The sequence below is a fragment of the Ictalurus punctatus genome, chromosome 15 (assembly GCF_001660625.3).
Source record: "Ictalurus punctatus breed USDA103 chromosome 15, Coco_2.0, whole genome shotgun sequence".
Taxonomy (NCBI): Eukaryota; Metazoa; Chordata; class Actinopteri; order Siluriformes; family Ictaluridae; genus Ictalurus; species Ictalurus punctatus.
Window position 1 is genome coordinate 16,642,598 of NC_030430.2, and position 19,017 is coordinate 16,661,614.

Sequence of the window (19,017 nt, forward strand, 5' to 3'; positions counted from 1 at the left end):
TCTCTGTATTAGTTGTGCTGATTGTTTACGGCTTACTGTTTGGATGGGCTGCCATCCTCTTGGTGAGCTGTATATTGGTGATGTGATAGTTAGGGTCTGGCTAACGTGGTCTCGCTGATGGTCCGCATCATATCTGTCAGCGTAAATATTAAATATGCCTCAGGCAGTTGCTCCCTTTCTGGTCATTTTTGATGATAAAACTGAAATGGAGATTGGATACTCACCATCCCAACTCAGGGCTTTAAAGTGCCGTCCGCGCCTTGATTCCATGACATATAAGTACTGTCAGACGCTAGGAATTACTCGTCGTCTGTGATACATACACCGCTCATCCAGAGTATCCCTGAACACTCACTGATCAATTCCTAGAACTATCCCATGCAGCTGGTCTAACAACAGGGCCCAGCCTAAGTCCAAGTCACCATCTACTGACTGCAGCAAGCGCCGATCGCTGATACATCCTAAATGTGTTGTACAGCACTATAACACGCCAAGCAACCGCGATGCTTCACATTGTAATTCTGCTCTTCTGAACTGCCGCTCTATCTCTGATAAAGCCTCATACCTCAACGAAATCATCACAGACGAAAACCTCAATATGTTACTACTCGTTGAAACCTGGCAAGTACCCGGTGATTTCTTGCAGCTGAACCTCCTTACACCAGATGGATAGAGGTTTCAATTCACATTAAATGTAAAATATTCCTGCTTCCATTTAAATCACTTCACGGTTTGGCACCTTGAACTGCTTCTTCCCTACAACCCGACCTGCTCTCTCAGGTCCTCTGGGCTTGGACTCCTCTCTGTCCCTAGATCTTGTATCTCTACCATGGGTGGCAGGTCTTTCAGTGTAGCTACACCCAAAATCTGGAATTCACTCCCTCTGACTCTTCACATCACATCCATCTCCGAGTTCAAATCCCAATTAAAAACGGATCTGTTTTCTCAATGTTATCTGTTCTAATCGGTTGCTATGCATTTTCTCTCAGTGATTTCATTTTCTGTGGTTGATTGCTCATTGCTGTTCACAATTTGTGCTTGACCATGATTTTTCATTGTTTATGTCTCACTGCATTACTACTGTAAAGCGTCCTTGAGCTCTGGAAAGGCGTTATATAAATTAAACATATTTTTAAAGTGGTTATTGAAAGCGGGCGAGTGAGAGTAATATTATGCCAATGTATTATTATCCCAATAAAATAAAACACATTCATGTAGTTATTCAATTAAGTGGCATGAGTGGGATGCATAAAAGCACGCAGAGCTACAGTTAATGTTCACATCGAACATCTGATTGGGGAAAAATGTGACCTCGGTGACTTGTGCCATGGTTGTTGGTGCCATGTATGGTGGTTTGACTATTAAAGAAACTGCTGACCTCCTGAGATTTTCACACACACACACACACACACACACACACACACACACACACACACACACACACACACACACACAGTGTCTCCATATTTTACACAGAACAAAAAGACCAGGAATTTATGGCTTCAGTGGGAACAGGCTCATCAAAACTGGACATTTCAAGACTGGAAAAGACCTGCCCATGTTTTTTCCAATCTTTTCCAAGATATCCAGTTTCGTTGAGTCTGTGCCCAATGTAGCCTCAGATTCCTGTTCTTGGCTGAGTGGAACCCCATGTGGTCTTCTGCTGTTGTAGTCCATCTACTTCAAGGTTTGATGTGCTGTGTGTTCTGAGATGCTTGTCTGCTCATCACGGTTGTAACAAGTGTTTATCTGATTTAACATAGCCTTTTCATCAGCTATCTTGGCCTTCATCTTTGACCTCTTTCATCAAAAAGGAGGTTCCTCCTTCAGAACTGATACTCACTGTATGTTTTTTGTGTGCTTTTTTGCACCATTCTGTGTAAACTCTAGGGATTATAGTATGTGAAAATCCAATGAGAACAACAGTTTCTGAAATATTTAACCACCATGCCATGGTCGGATAGCACATTTTCCGCCATTCTGGTTCTGACATTAACTGAAGCTCTTGACCTGTAACTGCATGATACATCCTGCTGCCACATGACTGACAGAGTGGATAAATACATGAATAAGCAGGTGTACATGTGTTTAGTGATCGCTGAGTGTGTGTTTAATCCGGTCATGTATGTTCAGAATCAATGCATACATCAATGCACTCAGAATGTACCTTTCAGATAAACACCAATAAATCAACACATTCATGTTGATGTGTTTACTATCCTGATTGTAATTGTTAGTGTAATGGGGTGATGCCCCATTACCTAAAAGGAGTTTGACACTCATGGCTTAAAGGATCTCAGAACAAAAATACTTACTCCAGAGTCATTTGGGAAACTGCATCGAAGGAGCTGAAGCCTTCATTAGCAAAATTCTCCTTGTACTGGCCCATCTTGATCGCATCCAGCCACTCATCCACACTATTGAAGCTGGAGAAGTCTGGCGTGCTGCGGTCCAGCAGAGGTAGGTGCACGCTAGAGTGAACCCACAAAAACGCATCATCAAGAGTGAGGCCATGAAGTAAAGTACAGTGCAACAGAGTCGTATTTACTGCATCACTTACAATAATAATTACCACAAACATTTAGAAAATAGTGTTCTCTAAATGACATACACTGTATCTTTCAGGAAAAAAAAACATAAATAAGGTACGCTCTAGCTATTAATAACTGTATAGAGATCATTTCCACTATAAGCAGGACATCATGATGGCCTCTATTATGTCCTCTATAGGTGAATTTCTAAAGATTCTCCAGGTTGCATATTCTTACCCTGAAGAAAGTGGGGTGGTGGCTTTCAGACTGTTAGGGTTGCGGATCATTTTGTCCAGGGTGTTCACGATCTGGTTGAATTTAGGCCGGTTGTTTCTGTCCTTCTGCCAGCAGTCTAGCATTAACTGATGTAATGTATTGGGGCAGTCCATAGGCGGAGGTAACCTGTAATCCTGCTCTATGGCATTAATCACCTGGAAGGATTAGCACACAGTTTAACATGCTTTCAGAGGAAATAAACATTAATATACTATTAGCTTGAGCCCTATTTTATTGTAACATAGTGAAATGTTTTTCTCAAAAATATTTATGCACTTTATCAGACCATCATGTAAAGCTGAACTGATTTTTCTCCACTAGAGGTCACTGCTGTATTAGCAAGACAAGATTCTGGGATTCTTTTCTATTCAGGTGATATGGCTGTGCAAATATCCTACATCTTGATTGCTCATGTCCCAGTATGGTCTCTCTCCATAGGACATGACCTCCCACATGACGATACCGTAGCTCCACACGTCACTGGACGAGGTGAACTTCCTGTACTGGATGGCCTCTGGCGCGGTCCATCGGATGGGAATCTTCCCTCCCTGAGAATCAATGTTCATTTAGCAGATGTGGGACAACTTAACAGACTCCGATAGAGGAGACCACAGTGATCCATTTTAATTCTTATATTCTCTTTGGGTCAAAATGAATCCATGCCATGCCATTTCATTTTTTAAAAATAATATTAATGGAAAAATATAAATGTACTATTTAATTGTTAACTTTATGCGTCTGGCTCAGTTTCTCATGCTTAACAATCTTATAGATACTACAGTATGTTTAGGACATTTTCATTTGATTCATTCACTTGATTCACATGACTATTTTAGTCACATGACCTTTATTAAACCTGAGCACATGTCCTTAAGCATCTGAAAAAGTTTTTGTGTGAAAAATCTATAGATTCTGTACTTACATTTACATTGCTAATAAATGAGTAAGGTTTATGATCATTCTGGACGAAATGTTACACTTGTATTGGAATAAAACAAACTAAAATTTGCCTCTGACACTGGGACATCCATTGCTAAACAGTGAACAAAACAAGTGAGATGAAATGTTGAGGAAGATTTGGTCTATTGAGGAATACAACATGTCTTGGGTTTCATGTCACTCATAAATTCAACATACATTCTCAAAAATAAAGGCACCAAACTCTAATTTTCATTGTTGCTGGGGTGGTACCACCAATGGTGCATGCCTTTTAGTATGTATCATTTACCTAGAAAAGTTGTATACTTATAATTAGCTTTTAGAGTACAGTGCCTTAAGTTTTGTCAGGAAATATGTCACTTAAAATATTTTAAAGGTTTCCAAATATAGAAATATACATACTGATGTCAGAAAACGTGTTCTGTTGATGCTACCAACCAGGCAACAAGGAATAAGCTATGACTAGGAATTTCAGTGATTGGTAAACAAACTTACTAGGGCACTGGTGTAGGTAGGGTCTGATGTGTCATCCTCTAAGAAGCGGGAAAGCCCAAAGTCGGACACTTTGCACACCAGGTTGCTGTTGACCAGGATGTTGCGGGCAGCCAGGTCTCGGTGCACATAGTTCATATCACATAGATACTTCATGCCAGCTGCAATGCCACGCAGCATGCCGACCAGCTGAATCACCGTAAACTGCCCGTCGTTTTGCTGAAAGTACGTGCAGCAAAATATCTTGACCAACATGGCGAAATTCTCGGCGCTCCAATAAATATGCAATCGCCGTTTCTGTAAGCTATTTCAGAACATTCTTTGTCCCAAATTTATAACAAACTCTCACTGGCCCTCTAGGCTATACAACCCAGAAGTACTACATTTGGACTTGTAATGCCCCCTCCAGCTGTGCCTTCAGTCAACCACATCTGGTCCCTGTCTACAGGGATGGCAGTCAGCTGGAGGCCAAACTGGCACAAATGGCTGGGCACAGTATGTAAGCTATAAAGAAAGCAAACTAAGAAGTGTGCATAGCTAACAAACAAACTAAAAAAATAAAAAGAAACAAAAAAATAAAATGCATTTCAACAGTTTCAGATTATGTGTTAGTAACTTATAGCTTTGCTGAACACACGTACAAATAAAAATTAAACCGAGGCTGATATTAAGACCCACCCTAAGGAAGGAGTCCAGCGATCCATTCTCCATGAACTCAGTGATGATCATAACGGGGCAGCTTTTTGTCACCACCCCCTCCAAGTGGATGATGTTGGGGTGATCAAACTGACCCATGATGCTGGCTTCACTCAGGAAGTCCCTCCTCTGCTTCTCAGTGTATCCAGACTTCAATGTTTTAATGGCTACCAGGAACTCTCTCTTCCCAGGCAGGCGCAGGTTTCCGCTGCACACCTCCCCGAACTCACCTGAAGGAGAATCAGAGGCAGCACCTGACTTCCAAGAACCTTTTCCTGCCCTTCTTTCAAATCCAGGTTTTAAAATGTTATAAAGTCTTATTTACCTGCACCAATGACTTGCTCAATCTTCACACAGGACATGTCTATTTCTTTAGCAAACTCCCGCACTGCCTCATTGGGATCCTCGTAAGTAAAGGGATCGATGTAGATCTTCATACCTGGTGACACTTGGAAGGAGAAGGTGGAGATTACATTCAGCCATTTACAGTATAACTAAAACTGATTCTTAAAAAATGACCAAATGTCCACTGTCTCTTGTGAGGTTAATTTCAAATGCGGTGAGTACAGTGACAAGCCTTCGCCGACAACTACTTATAACTCATAAGTTACCTTGTAAACAGTAGGGGCTGTATTCAGACTGGGGGAAGAGCTACTTTCATGGTTGGAAAAAAGTAAACAGAAATGAAAAATCTAGCCAGATCCACCGCAATGTTGAAAATCCCAGTTTGTCTAAGGTGTTGTTGACATTACATGATTATTATAGGTACAGAAATCCTTTAAACATTACACACTGTACCTTTAAGTTATTCATGCCCTAAGATTGATGCCAAATAAGATAAATGAGATTAGCTGGATATAAAGATGGATGAAGATATAAAACATAAAACAAGGACTGATGCGATCATGTGCTATGGGAATTCCCCACTGATCAGGTCTTGGTCCAATCTTTTTCTTGCTATATACTAAATCACTGAGCTTAGTAATCATATTTCATGACTTCTCCTACCACTACTATGCTGACACGCAACTTTACTTCAGCTTTACTGGTCATCCATTTGAAACTCAACCATTGACAAAAAAAGGACTGAGCTATTTTTCAACTAAGAACTCCTATATACTTTAATGTGTCAATCACCAATCACACTTTCAGTGGTTTTTTAAATTTCCTCCATTTTCTCCCCAATTTCCTCACTTCCCAATTCTCACTCACCTGCCAGCTCTCTCCTAGCCCATGAGAGCTACCAACTGGGGAGTGTGAAGGCTAACATGTGCTTCCTTCAAGCCAGCATTTTTTTTTTGAACTGCTGCTCATGCTGTATCACAGGGCAACATAAAACATTTGGAGGAAAATCTGCCCTCTTCCGCTTACATGAGCTCAAAGATGCCAACAATTGACTAGTGTTGCTGTAATGCCATCCCTCCCACCCAGACAGCACGGCCAATTTTGCTCCCTTGGCTCCCAGTTGTGGAATTGCTGGAATTTGAATTTGCGATTTTCCAATCATAGTGCAAACGTTGTTCCTGTTGCGTCACTTGGGATCCCACAACTATAGTGTTATTATAGGCGATAGCTCTTCTCCAGTCACATCAACCACAATATCCTGCATGTTTCTTCTTCACAAGATGAGAAGAACCTGATGTCTCCTATGTACGGTTTGCATGTTTTGTAAATCTCTCTGAATAAGAGGGTGTGTCAAATGACTAAATGTAACTGATGTCTGCTGTTCTTCTTGACTGGCTTACTGATGCCGATAGCTCAGATTAGTATACAGTATGTGTATTGTATAATGAGATTACGCTGACATGGGCCATTCAGTTTGGGATTGAAAGGCTACTTACAGTGGCCACTGGTGTAATGCTGGAGCTTGTCTGTGAACTCAGATTCTGGCCTGTCACTGCCTCTCCTGGGACAAACCAGAAAGACATGAGCAACCAAACAAAGGATGTGAGATTGCATAAAACAATCTGAGTTATAAATGGTATGCAGTCTGTCCAAGGCGGATTTAGGATAACTCACCGGTTGCAGACGATGACGAGCACGATGACTGAGATGAGAAAAACAACGCCTGCAGCAGCAGAGCCAATGATGAGAGGCAGTTTCTCCTTCAGGCTGGAATCATACTCCTCTACACACACAATGGGAACAACATATAGTATAAAACATGCCAAACTGGACAGTTCGCACTTCATAAAGTCAACACCTTGCAATCCATAGGACCAACCTGCCTAAGGTCAACCTAAAGTTCCCTCTTGGCTTTCGTTTCTCTACAGCGATTTGGGTGTTGGCAGTTAATAATATTACCACACACTCTGTAAAATTTTCTTTTAAATGTTGGCTAGAGCTATATAATTGCCAACTGGCAAAGCTTTTATTTCTGTTAGCTTATAAGAACAGTGTAAAAAGTAGCAGGGAAAGAGCAGTGTGCCAGTTCACGTTTGGAAAAGCAGGAGCATGCTGGGACGGGAGTTTTGACATCTGTTTCTTGGCTATGCTCTTGGCACAGAGATGTACTGACATGCTTAATCTGACTGAAGTTAATGCCGTTTCAATGACTGGCAGCGATATAAAAACAGAAATTCGGTAGCTTGTCAGCCAGTACCAAGTGATCAGACTAATAGCTGACAAAGATATAATTGGTCTCTGCTATCACGATTACACATGATGCAGTTGAAATTGATGCAGTATGTACAGAGGCTAAAACAACGAAAATATTTTTAAAAGTTAAAAAAAAAGACAAACCTGAGAGGTCTATTTATGAAAAAAGTCATACCTTCAGTCATGGTTTGGAAGTACATCTTTCCACTGAAGCGTCCAAATCCTGCGACTGTCCGAGCTCGCACCTGGAACACATAAATGGTGCCTGGCTTTAGGCCTCGGACTACAGCTGTATTCGTCTGGCTTCTCAGCGTAGAAGAGTTCAACTCAGCTGTGTTCTGGAAAAGATCAGAGGACACTATAAAAATGACAGCCATGATGCAACATATGTACCACACTTTGGCCATCAAAGCTTTTTTTTCATGAAAATGGAAATGGCTCAGTTTCCTTTCTTGCCAAGTGCAACACAAGAATGAATGCCTTGGTGTAATATGTGCATGTGAGTGAAGGTGTATGTGATTACCTTCTCAAAGTACTGCAGCTCGTAGTCTAGTATGACTCCGTTGGGCTGGTCTGGCTGAGACCACGACAGTGTGACACTATCAATAGTCCTGCTGACCTGATGCATGATGGACACTATTGATGGAGCTGTGCAGGGAAAATATTTTAAAAAGACAGAGATAATGAGGGTAATTTTTTGTTGCAATTCCACACAAAGAACCTTAGTATTAGCCTAAATGTACCTTGTATAAGCCAACTGCCTTGTATAAGCCAACACACAAACAGTGGCGGACGTGAAAAGTGAAAAGTGGAAAGTCAGCATAATGAAAGGGTTTGGAAATAGAAAGTGCAGTTGATTACATATTCAGCTTGATGACTAAACTTTGGGCAATTAAACTGTGTGTGTGTGATTTTGTCCACCTCCAAAGCCAGGTGTAAATTATACATGCACGGTGCTCAAAGCAGTATAACCAGTGTTGCCAGGTACATGTTTATCCTGTACAACTGGGACATTTTGGACTCTTTCTTTATTGGTTCTTATGGATATTTTTTATTCATTAAAACTATGGCTAATAATACAAGACCATCATTGAACCTTGGAGAAAGAATTATTCAGACAAGCTATGTTTTTTTTAAAATACGGAACCATATTTTTTGCAAAGAACTGGTAATCTTGGTGCTAGCACAAATGTCATGACGAAACACAGCCATTTCCTTATATCTAATAACTAAAATTAATATACTTTATCATATTATACAGATACCACAAGACAAATGCAAAGCAGTTGTATAGACAAATTTTCTTATTCTGTACATATCAGTCATTTCATTAGTAGGTCATCAGCAGTGGGCAGCAAAGTGCTGCAGAGTGCAAACATGGCTGTACAAAGATAAGCAATATTTCTTCTTCCCTGATGTATTTTTGCCTTCTGTTCTGTTGTCTACCTGTCCTGAATGGGTAGGGGTTGGACTGCAGAAAGAAGGGGTGCTATTTACAAGACAAAGGCTGACTTCCTTGATGTATAGCGAGAATATTAACTCCTACTACTTTCCTGCGATTCCAGTTGTTTTCAAATGAACCATTAAATGTATTGACATGACTTTAAATGAACAAAAGTGAATTGTTTTCTCCTTCATCCATCTTTTGTGCAGCCATATCCAGTTTAAAGTGCATACCGATCCAGAGGGCTAATATTGTAAATGGTTTTTATTGTTGGCATGAAGGAGTTGTCATTGGTTGATTGCTCTGGGACTTCCAGGCCTTAGGCTATAAAGCTTCCTTTGACTTAGGAGGCTGCTGAAAAGGCAAGAAAAATTAAACACACCAGAGCATGAAAAAGCAGCACTTTGCATGCATGCAGGACTTTTTTCTTCGCCATGAATTTCAGAAAAACACTATTTCTGGTAAAGACCATCCCTGCATTCAACTAAATTCAAGTTCATTTAAACTATACGTTATCACAAAGCAGCTTTACAGAAATATGGATGTAGACTTAGATCCCTAATGAGCAAGCCAGAGCCATTACTGGCAAGGAAAAACTCTCTAAGATGACACAAGGAACCTGACTACTCTAAATCCACTGTAAAGATGTATATGTTGTTTTACCAGGTTTACCTCTAAGTTCAAGTTTAGCGGTTTAGCCAAAGAGCCCAAAGCAGTAATGATTAATCTTGAATTTGGATTAACAAGAGAACTTGGGCAGGAGGGAAAAGACAAAATAAATGACATCTTAGCAAGTGAAAATATCTTGAATATAGTCAGGTTGATCTAGGGCTGCAAATAACGATTATTTACATAATTGATTAATCGGCCAATTATTTTTCACTTAACCGATTAATCAGATTGGGGGAGGGGTGCTTCAGTACAATTTTTTCATTTATTTAAAATAAAATCAAAATAAAATATATGTGCTGTGCTCAGACCAACTAATCAATATTGACATTCGTTGACGATGATTTTCATAATCGATTATTATCAATTTTAGAGATTAGTAGTCGCAGCTCTAGACTGATCTAGTATTTCCTATTATAAGACTACAGTAAACCAAATATAAGATTAGTAAACCTATTTCAAGCTATTTGTACTCATTTCAAACTTGAAATAGTCTTGTTCTATTGGCAGATAATTTTGCTCATTTTTGCTCATAAATAAGAAAAATGATCTGCCAACAGAATAAGAAAACTGCAAGCTTGAAATGAGTAATAATGCCTAGAAATAGGTTTAACGATCTTATATTTGGTTTACTGTAATCTTAGAGTAGGAAATACTAGATAAATTTGACTATATTCCAGATGTATTCACTTGCTAAGATGACATTTTTTGCAGTGAAGATTTAGTTTTTATAGATGACTGGGAGATACGGTCAACTTATATACAGTGCCCTCCACTAATATAGGCACCCTTGGTAAATATGAGCAAAGAAGCCTCTACTCTCATCCGAAAACAAACTCGAGTGTCTTCAGTTTGCCAGACACTACTGGAACTTCAAATGAGATCTGGTTCTATGTTCAGATGAAACCAAAATAGAGCTTTTTGGCAATAAACACCAGAGGTGGTTTTGGTGCACACAGAGAGGTAGCCATATGGAAAAGTTCCTCATGCCCACGGGTAAATATTGTGGAGGCTCTTTAATGTTTTGGGGTTGTTTTTCTGCCAGAGTACCTGGACATTTTGTTAGGATACATGGCATCATGGACTCTATCAAATATCAACAGATATTAAATGAAAAGCTGACTGCCTCTGCCAGAAAGCTTAAAATGGTCTGTGGTTGGATCTTCCAGCTGGACAAAAAAAATACATCAAAATCAACACAAAAATGGTTTACTGACCACAAAATCAAGGTCCTGCCATGACCATCCCAGTCCCCTGACTTGAAACCCATAGAAAACCTATGGGGTGACCTGGAGAGGAGAATCCACCAGCGTGGACCTCGAAATTTGAAGCATCTGTAGAGATTTTATTTGGAGGAATGATCTCAGATCCCTTGCCATGTATTCTCCAACCTCATCAGGCATTATAGGAGAAGACTCAGCACTGTTATCTTGGTAAAAGGAGGTAGCACAAAGTATTGACTAAAAGGGTGCCAATAATTGTTGCACACCTATACTTAAGATTTTTTTTTCATAAACCTGTGCTGTGTTTGCAATTGTTTGATATCCATGAGAGCAGAGTATTTTTGTACATTTTTTCAACAAAAAAATCAAAAGATTAAACAATAAAGAATTTTTCACAGCCTTCTTTGCTCATATTTTCCAAGGGTGCCAAAATTAGTGGTGGGCACTGTATGTATGTGCCAATGCTGCAAATCAGCTGCCTTCTCAAGACCTAAAGAAATGCTTATAATAAGAGCTTCTGTGATAAGATTCATATGACTTTTTTGTGCTGTAGCAAAGAGAAATGGAATGTGGCAGAAGCCAATGGGGGAAAAAATCAGTCAACAATGTTTTTTCTTATGAATATGAGACTGATGTACTAGCTTGGGGAAAGAAACATTTTTACCACAGAATATCAAGTAAAAAAAAACCCCCAGCATATTTCAGACCGAATTATATGCTGCATCTGAGTCTAATTGTTCCTCGTGTTTTGTGTAGCAGGTCCCTGCTGACAGAAAGAGCCACACGTACGTAGCCAACAATCTTTCATATTTTCAGAAATTGTTCAGCTCTGCCAAAGTGATCTATTTTCCATTTCCCAGCGTGCTGTAAGCAGTACTCTATCACTCAACTCCTTGCTCGGCCATCAATTTATGAAAAATGCAAGTAGTGCTTTCACACAAATTCATGTGTCCTTGCGGTATTATGGTAGAGAACCAGAGGAACCAATTATGAATGTTCCATGTGTAAAGAATTCGAAAATTTTTGTGCTTGCCAAGAAATGTTTCACTCTTGTACACGATAAAGTAATATCCTAGTTAATCATGCTTCGACCCATTTCGTATGAAGAAGGCTTTATTGTATATACACCTACACACCATGTAAAAGGGCACATGAGAGGTTTAATATTATGTGGGAGGATATTTATTTACAAAGTCCAGACCTACAATGCCCTCCAGAATGATAGGCACCGTTTGTAAAAGAACGAAAAAATAACTGCATAAAATAAACATTAATTGGGGTGGCTGTGGTTCAGGTGCTAGAGCGGGTTGTTCACTAATCGTAGGGTTGGTGGTTCGATTTCCGGCCCACATGACTCCACAGTGGCTCCTGATGTCAAGCTAGCGCTGTGCATGGCAGCTCTGCTACCATTGGTGTGTGAGTGTGTGTGAATGGGTGAATGCGAAACAGTGTAAAGTGCTTTGTAGAACCGCTAAGGTTAAAAAAGCGCTATATAGGTGCAGCATTAATTCAACAAAATAAGGAACATTTTCCACTAAAACAAAATAGCACTTAACCAAACCAAAACTCATTAAAATTCTTTTTTTTTTTTTTCAAAAATAGAATTTTCTCTCAAAATTATATGCGCCAATATTATTCATACCCATAAGAGGTTTTTAATAAATGTAAAAAATTATCATTCTTTAATATTTTTTTAATTTGATCTGAGTGTTCATATTGCCATTAACTATGTGCTGTTTCCATGGTGTATAAATATGAGGTTGCACTTATTTAAAATACCTTATCCAGCCATTACCATGGAGAAAAGAACAAAATCTTTTCAACACAAATCAGACAGATGGTTGTTATTGTACTGCACAAATCAGGTAATAGATATAAAAATATACATGCAGTTAGAATTTAAGCACAATTAGGGCTATAACAAAAAGTTTCACATGCCAGAAACAGGAAATTTGTCAGAAATTGGATCCATGAGTTCTCTCTTCCCCCACACAGTGAGGAGGATGGTGAAAGATGGAGAAAAAAAAAAGGGCCCATAAAATCACAATAAAAACCCAACTGCTAAATGTCACTTTCATAACAATAAGCTGTTTGAAAGTCTTGCCAGAAAGAAGCACTATCTGAGAGAAACTCACCTGAACGTCACCGTGCGTCGTTAGAGCTACAAATATCTCATGTGCTGTAATCAGATGAACCTAAGCTCAAACATTTTGGTCATGCACATTATCAGCATATTTGATAACAAAAGGTGACTTAGTACAAGTAAAAGTATTTGATAACTAGTAGAATATATGGAGGTGGATTCTTGATGGTTTGTGACTTTTTTTGAGTCTAGTGCCTCAGTGCCTCACGTGATCAATGATGTCATTATGAATTCTGCTATGTACCAGGCAGTTCACCTATTTGATCTATTTACCTATTTCATCCCAAAACCTGGTTGCCTCTGTCAAGAGGTTCAGACGTGGCCAGAGACAGAGCTTTCAACAAGATGATGAAAACAATTCTTCCAATTCAGAAATGGTTAAAAAAAATAAAACCCACAAATTCACTGTTTTGCAATGACCTCCTCAGTCTCCGGATTTGAACTGTACTGAATTGACGAACGGAGTCCAAACAAAGCACAAGCAAAGAGCATAAAATACTGCATGGAGGAGTGGACAAAGATCCTTCTAGAAGTGTCTCCAACCTTGTTAGAAATCACAGGAAAAGATTCAGTTGTTATTCTCGTCACAGTGCAGGCGTCACAATTGTATGAGTGCTGGAAAACTGTATTTTTTTTTTTTAATTTAGAGAGAAAGTGCACTATTAAACATGCATTTTATGTTTAAACAGCAACATTATATAACGTTGCTGTATGTTCAAGCTCAAAATATCACTATAATCTTTGCTCAGTTTCATGAAGGGTGGACACCACTGTATTGTCCTCACTCATTGTAGTTGCCAAATAATAAGATTGAAAGATAATAACTAAATAATTTGTTAATACTTATGGACAGAACAGGGCAGAGTGTTCTGAAAGCATTTCAGCACAAAGAACAAGGCTAAATGGTAGCGTGAGCATCACATTGAACACTTTCTTTAACAGGTTAGATGACGCTTACCCTAAATTCTTTTGGGTCTAAATACAATTCTACACTTTAGCAATATAACTAATAATTAATCTGTAAGCGCTTTAAGTGGTCCGTGCAAGTTTTCTTGACTTTGCAAATTTGTTCTATGAGGTATTTAACTGATGTTCAGTTGGTAATCAATAGTAATTTGTCCTAAGCATTCCTAAGCATTTGTTTAGGCTGTGCATGGCTGCACAGTGAGTAGTAAGCATTTTCAACCTGTGAGGTAAATGGAAAGGACAAAAGAGAGAAAACTAAAACCTGACTAACTCGAGCTGCAGAACATTAAAGGGCCTTTCCATGTGGAGGAAAACTGGATTTACTCATTAGCTACTTAATCAATCTAGCAGATGAAGCAGATGAAGATGAACTGAGGGAGGAGTGCCAAGTGAAGTGAAAGACACTAGGTTGGAAACAGAAGCTAGACACAACAAAATGGATGCTAGACAAAACATTGCTAAACATTGTTTTTTGTTGTTGTTGTTGTTGTTTTTGTAGCTGAGGGGAAAGATTAAAAGTGTAAGCAGTAATACTATGGAATGCTGTATATAAAACTTGCACGCCACGTTCTGTAAGACCCTTAAACTCTTTTCGTGCCTTTTTTCTTTCTTTTGTTGCTCTACACCACTTTGTAGTCATTTAGTTCACTGTCATTTTGTTAATTATGTATGAGCTAAAAACATTCTTTTCTCGAGGAACTATCACATGTAAAGCAGTTTTCATGCTGGCTTGCTCAGTGTCTGGCAATGATTTCAGCGCTGGCTGACTAGCCGTCTTTTGGAGGTGGCTGTTGCTGTGAGGTGAAGTTTCCCAGCACCAGTGAGGCTGTAATGTACACTGACAGGCACACCAGTGTGGCCGCTGCCTGCGGTACAGCCGGGTCCAGAGCTCTCATTAAACTGCACTATTAACGTTCACTATGCTCCTTTGAACTGCTGCTTCTATTACTTTTTTTCTTCCCAGTCCACACACCAGGCTATGTGATGTGAACTGTAGCTGCCATTCTGGGCTCATAAAAGTAAGGAAATGTGAAATATGATCAGGTGTTGAAAAACAAGTCCAGAGCAAAGGATCAAAGCGGCAATTGTAAAAATAAAATATCTTTCAAATGAGCCAAAGAATCTAAGACCAAAGACCTGGGATCTTAGTTCTTCATTAAACTCATTTGATTTCCAAGTATCAAATAAACCACTCACAATCTATTCAGTCGCTTACCGGCTTGGTTAGTTGTGATATTGACTGAGGCAAACTGAGGCGGGTAGGGGCTCTGGTCAGAGACACCGTTCACCGCCTGGATCTCGAAGGTGTACTGCGTGTGGGCAAGAAGCTCGCTGATGTGCACGTGCGGCTCAGTGAGGCCTAGCTGGCGCGGCACAAACTGCACGTTGTCTCCACAGCGTGTGCAGGCCCCTCTGCCTGAGCCACAGCTTTTGCAGATGATGTTGTAGACAAGGTCATGCCGGCCACCACTGTCACGAGGAGGAATCCACTCGAGCCTCAAGGATGTCTCGTTCACGCTGGACATGACTCTCTGAGGGGCGGAGGGAATGGCTGTGAGGTGGGAAAAAAAGCCATGATTACATGTAAGTAAGAGTCTTCATTGAGCATTCTGGGATACCCAGAGGTTCTGCGTCATGATGCAAAACACATAAATACAATGTATTTGGACCAGTGGACCAGTGCATTAAGCTGATTATTTTGAACTGACTTCTTTCTAGCATAAATTTTAGATTCATACAGTCTATCACTGACAATTGTGCCAGGTAAATACCTATATTGAAACAGCCCCTTGATAGGGTGTCCATTTTTAAGTTTGCTTCAATGACTTCAAAACCCATTATCAGCAGTGACTGAACAGATGCATGTGAAATATAATTAACATAAACAAAACTTTATCATCAATTTTCAAGATGCCTTCACAGGAAAAAGTAAATAGACAAGGTGCACACTGTCCAATCAAAATGCAAATAACACTAAAGGACTAACAGCAGAACTTTTTGTAAGTTTTGTGTTCCTTTGTTTTAATTAACTTTTCTGTTCACCGTGCTTGTTCTTTGACATAGGAGAAACAGTATGAGCCCAGCAGGACATCATAAACTTACAGCACTTAAATCATTAGGAAGCACAAACACAGCTGCCTATCTGTCTTTCACTGAGAGTGTGTGTGTGTGTGTGTGTGTGTGTGTGTGTGCACGCGTGTGTGTGTTCCCCACATCAATCTCATGCCTACGATGATATCCTGTGCCATAAGGCTCAACCCTATTATCTTCCCTGTCAAAAGAGTTAGATAGATATTGACTATTCAATAGCAAAACCAACCATCACGTATACCGTGCTCTGTCTGAATGCTCGAAGGTGTGCATTCAAACTGTATAATGCACATACACAGTTGTATATATAGAATGCAGAATAGTTCCATTCAGTTTAATCACCGTTCTAAATTAACACGCTGCCTATAAACAACTGTAAACTTACTAACATTCGGTTACAGTTGCATACAGAGTGAGACAGCTACTGAATGGGGAGAAGTAAGTTATTTTTGAAGTAGTTAAACGCACAACTTCATTATTAGTAGAAACACAGCACAGAAGCACGTAATTCACACATGCACAATCTCTCTCTCTCTCTCTAATAGCTATTTATTATAATTCATTCAAATAAATGTAATATTATCACACTACTTTATTTCTGTGTATGATTTATAGCAGGCAGAATTCTAGATCTAATGACCTGTCAATAAAAAACCTAACGAAAAATTAACTGGTATATGTATCCTTTAGTCAAATTTTGCACTGCGAACATCACTGACAGCTTTAAGATGTCAATACTGGCAAGTGACCATGGTACAGTATAAGGGATAATCCATGGCTAGGTGGTTCTTTACCTCCACATCGTGCATTAAAATCGTCTAATGCACACCTAGCCATGGATTATTTCTTACTTAATAGAGACATATAAATAAATAAACAGATATATAAATAAATAAATAGACACAACAAAATTGGAGACATACCAATGTGCAGAATAATGAATTTAAAAGTGTAGTCAGCAACTTTAAGGGAAGTTAGCCCCTAAAATACCTAAGCTTCAGTCTGGTACCTTTGACGGGCCTTTGATTTGTTCTCTGGAAAAAAGCCTCACAGGTTCTATAAAAAAACATAAATCAACTTTTTTCCAAGTTAAACTGCTTTAGGAAGCTTCAAACTGTTAACTATCCAACAAACTGCTCCTTGTTCTGATTGGTTGGATGTAAGTGGTCCACATCCAGGGGTATAACAGAGACCAGAGGTTTTCCATTAAGCAACCATTTAATTGGCAGTATGTGAGAAAAAACTTTGCCAAATAATACAAATTTCCAATAACCTTAAATAATCACTGATCTCATCTCTAACATTCCAGTTTAGAGCTGCAAAAACTAATCGATAAAATCGATAATAATCGATTACGAAAACTGTTGTCAACTAATCTCATTATCGATTAGTTGGTCTGGGGTGCGTTTACTCATTACGTTACTTCTGTTCCGAAAACACACTTCGGAGATTAAATACTAAATTTGTGTCCCAAATGATATAGTATACACTTACACTATACACTGTGTACTCTACCGTCTAGTGTATGAATTTTAGAAAGGTAACATAGTCTCAAAAGGAACACTAGCGTTTTTTTTACTAACTGGAAGTATAAGCCGCTTCCTAGTCGACGGCGCATGACGTCATATGCACGTAATGTAATGCCGCTAGCTTTAGCAGATACCCAGAATCACCGACAATGACTTTCTTCAGTTTACTGTTTATGTCAACGTTACCTATTATAAAAAGTAATGCATAAATACTATTATATAATATAAACTTATATATTAGTTTATATTATATATATAAGTTTTAATGCATTATTTTTATGGATGCACACAAAGCAATGAATTAAACTACAGTCCTAAATTGATAATATATATTGTGGTGTGTGTGTGTGTGTGTGTGTGTGTGTGTGTGTGTATTGGGTTCTATTCAGTCTTATATAATTGGACAAACAGTTGTGTAAAGTTTTCGTCTGAAGTTTATATTGTAACACTTTGTGGATTTTATTTTAAATAAACGAAAAAATGGCACTGAAAGTTTGCCCTCCAATCCGATTAATCGAAAGAAGAAGAAAAAAATCAGCTAACTAATCGATTATGAAAATAATCGTAAGTTGCAGCCCTATTCAAGTTGTTAATTCTGAATCAGTGAAACAAGTAGTCCAATGTATAACAGGATCAACAGTCTGCATCATTCCTCCACTGATGTCTTGAACACTAAGGGACTGTTCTCCTTCCTAAACACTATGAGCTGATTCTTATTCATTCACACCGTTCTGATTGCTCCATTAGTATGAATCAAATCAAAGCAGTCTGGTCCTTCTGCAAGCTCTTTAATGTGTGATGTGATGAAAAGAGCATTGTGTTTATTATAATGCAAAGCAATACTGTGAGAAAAGTATTCTCTACTTCTCTTCTCTCAAACAGAGTGCTGCTCTCATTCACAAATGGCCACTCTTCTAAAAAGCAGAGGGAATTATGCAAATCGGATTGGGCTTGTTATTTCTTGGCTCCTTTTCAGTTACACTAGAGAGTGACATTTTCATTCAGAGTATGCTACATCCACTAACCACTGCTTCTAAAAAAGGGCAAGAGTTTGCAGAGACGAAACAGCACGACTCTGCATGCTTCGGCATATGCAATATGAAGGATTCAGAGATTCAGCGGATCTGTGGTTGGGGGTCTTACACTTACTGACAGCTCTTAAAACACTGATTGGCCTTAACTTATTAAAAACAACGTACTTGTGCAGGGCATCTGTGAAGGATCTGAATCGGTGCGGTAGTAGCCAATACGGCAGACGCAGTTGGTAGCTCCCTCATTGGTGGTGCGGCTGTTGATAGGACACTGTTGGCACAGCTGATCTCCCTGGGATGGTTTGAAGAATCCAGAGGAGCATGCTGGGTAAAAACAGACAAAATTTAGACAAATAGACAAATCTGGTTAGAACCTGCATTACATAGTA

At 39.2% G+C, this 19,017-nt stretch overlaps 1 protein-coding gene across 1 annotated transcript in view; it reads right to left on the reverse strand.

Moving 5' to 3' along the window:
- ephb2a (eph receptor B2a) overlaps positions 1–19,017 on the reverse strand; it is a 65,393-nt gene that overhangs the window by 6,380 nt on the left and 39,996 nt on the right. Inside the window, exons 4-15 of the mRNA XM_017487141.3 lie at positions 18,797–18,952; positions 15,194–15,529; positions 8,056–8,180; positions 7,708–7,870; positions 6,954–7,062; positions 6,776–6,840; positions 5,260–5,382; positions 4,917–5,164; positions 4,242–4,457; positions 3,206–3,355; positions 2,769–2,962; positions 2,316–2,471 (exon numbers count right to left, since the gene is read on the reverse strand). Of these exons, the coding sequence (XP_017342630.1) occupies positions 2,316–2,471; positions 2,769–2,962; positions 3,206–3,355; positions 4,242–4,457; positions 4,917–5,164; positions 5,260–5,382; positions 6,776–6,840; positions 6,954–7,062; positions 7,708–7,870; positions 8,056–8,180; positions 15,194–15,529; positions 18,797–18,952 (2,041 nt within the window). The remainder of the gene's footprint in view (positions 1–2,315; positions 2,472–2,768; positions 2,963–3,205; positions 3,356–4,241; positions 4,458–4,916; positions 5,165–5,259; positions 5,383–6,775; positions 6,841–6,953; positions 7,063–7,707; positions 7,871–8,055; positions 8,181–15,193; positions 15,530–18,796; positions 18,953–19,017) is intronic.